At 32.4% G+C, this 1627-nt stretch overlaps 1 protein-coding gene across 1 annotated transcript in view; it reads left to right on the forward strand.

Moving 5' to 3' along the window:
- LOC116394328 (PR domain zinc finger protein 1-like) overlaps positions 1-1390 on the forward strand; it is a 22178-nt gene extending 20788 nt beyond the window's left edge. The window contains exon 4 of the mRNA XM_031867356.1: positions 1286-1390. Coding sequence (XP_031723216.1) covers positions 1286-1390 — 105 coding nt within the window. The remainder of the gene's footprint in view (positions 1-1285) is intronic.
- The last annotated feature ends 237 nt before the right edge of the window (positions 1391-1627 follow it).

Raw genomic sequence — 1627 nt, forward strand, 5'->3', positions numbered from 1 at the left:
TATATATGTATATATGTATATATATGTATATATATATATGTATATATGTATATATATGTATATATATATATGTATATATGTATATATATGTATATATGTATATGTATATATATATATATGTATATGTATATATATATATGTATATGTATATATATGTATATATGTGTATATATGTGTATATATATATATGTGTATATGTGTGTGTAGTGGTAGAGCTAATGAATATTTAACTCTTAAATACTTTACTATATTCATTTTACTATTTGAAAGGCACATCTGCCATTTTAATTGTTTACAGGTGAGAGGTTTCTTTTTAAAAAGCTTTATCCATTTTTTTTTAGTCACCATCAGCAACCATTCTCTCCAGAATGGTAGCCTTGAAACCGAAATACACGTTTTGGTGAAATTAATCAAAAAAAGGAACAATATTTTAGTTTCCTGTGAAGGTATAATGGGTAAAGTATAATGGGACACTGGCTAGCTGTTAAGCTACAGGCTATAACAAAGGAAGCTAAGCTAACAGAATGGCCAAGTTCTCAACAACTACAGCAACCTTACTCTTTAAATATATATGTTTACTCAAAATATAACTTTTTTTCAACGTGTCAAGTAAAAAATAACCGTAGATAAACTTGTGAAATAGTCATGAAATGCAATCTATTGGTTTCTTGTACATGGACATGAATTTTCGTGTCGCTCAGGACAAAAACAATCATATTAATGATAACTTTAAAAACAAAGTTTACAAAGTGCTTTGACAGACAAAGCAGCAAAAGCAAGACAATAACAGAAAGCTCAGTGCGGCGCAACAAAGCACGACAACTGAGGTGAACAGCACAATAGATGAAAATAAACCAAGAAATAAATTAAATTAAATAATTCAGTAAAATCAATAAATAAAAATAAAACGCTAATGCCAATGGAAAGAAAATTTTGATACTTTTTTGTTGTGGACACAAATCAAAGGCATCCATGAGGCCATGAAACGATTAGTGTTAAATATTTCACCGCGTTGTGGTTTTATTGCCGAAACACTAACGTTCTCCTAAACCTAACCAAGTGTTTGTTTGTAGCATAAATCTAACTTTCATTTTGTTGCCCTAAACCAAACTGTACGTAGTTATTTGAAGCCCAGCCATTATATTGCTCCCAAACCTATCGAGGTGTTTTTGTTGCCTAAACCTAACTTTTGTTCTGTAACGTAATGTCACCCCGAAAAAAAGAATTGATCCGAGCAACACGAAAAAAACAGACAATCCATGTCCCTGTACACGAAAACCAACAGATTGCATTCTGGTACTATTTCAGGAACTACCATGAGACTGTGTTGCGTCTACGGACTTATGCTGCGTTCACGTGCTCCTCGAATAGTTCGGAGGTCGACTTCTGACTTGGGTGAGCCTTTAGTCGTAATATGGAAACAACATGGTCGCTTCAAAGAAGATGTGTTGTGTTCCATTACTCGGAGCGTTTAAAACAACACGTTTCTAACTAAGTGTGCTCAAACATTTTGAAGATTAATATCAGTGATTTTGTAGACTTGTTGCTGCACCAGTACATTCCCTAAAACCACTAAAATATGTAGCATTTGTAGCACAAAGTGCTTTGTCATAAATGACAAAAGAAA

The sequence above is a fragment of the Anarrhichthys ocellatus genome, unplaced genomic scaffold, assembly GCF_004355925.1.
Source record: "Anarrhichthys ocellatus isolate YVR2014 unplaced genomic scaffold, GSC_Weel_1.0 scaffold39, whole genome shotgun sequence".
In the NCBI taxonomy this organism is placed as follows: Eukaryota; Metazoa; Chordata; class Actinopteri; order Perciformes; family Anarhichadidae; genus Anarrhichthys; species Anarrhichthys ocellatus.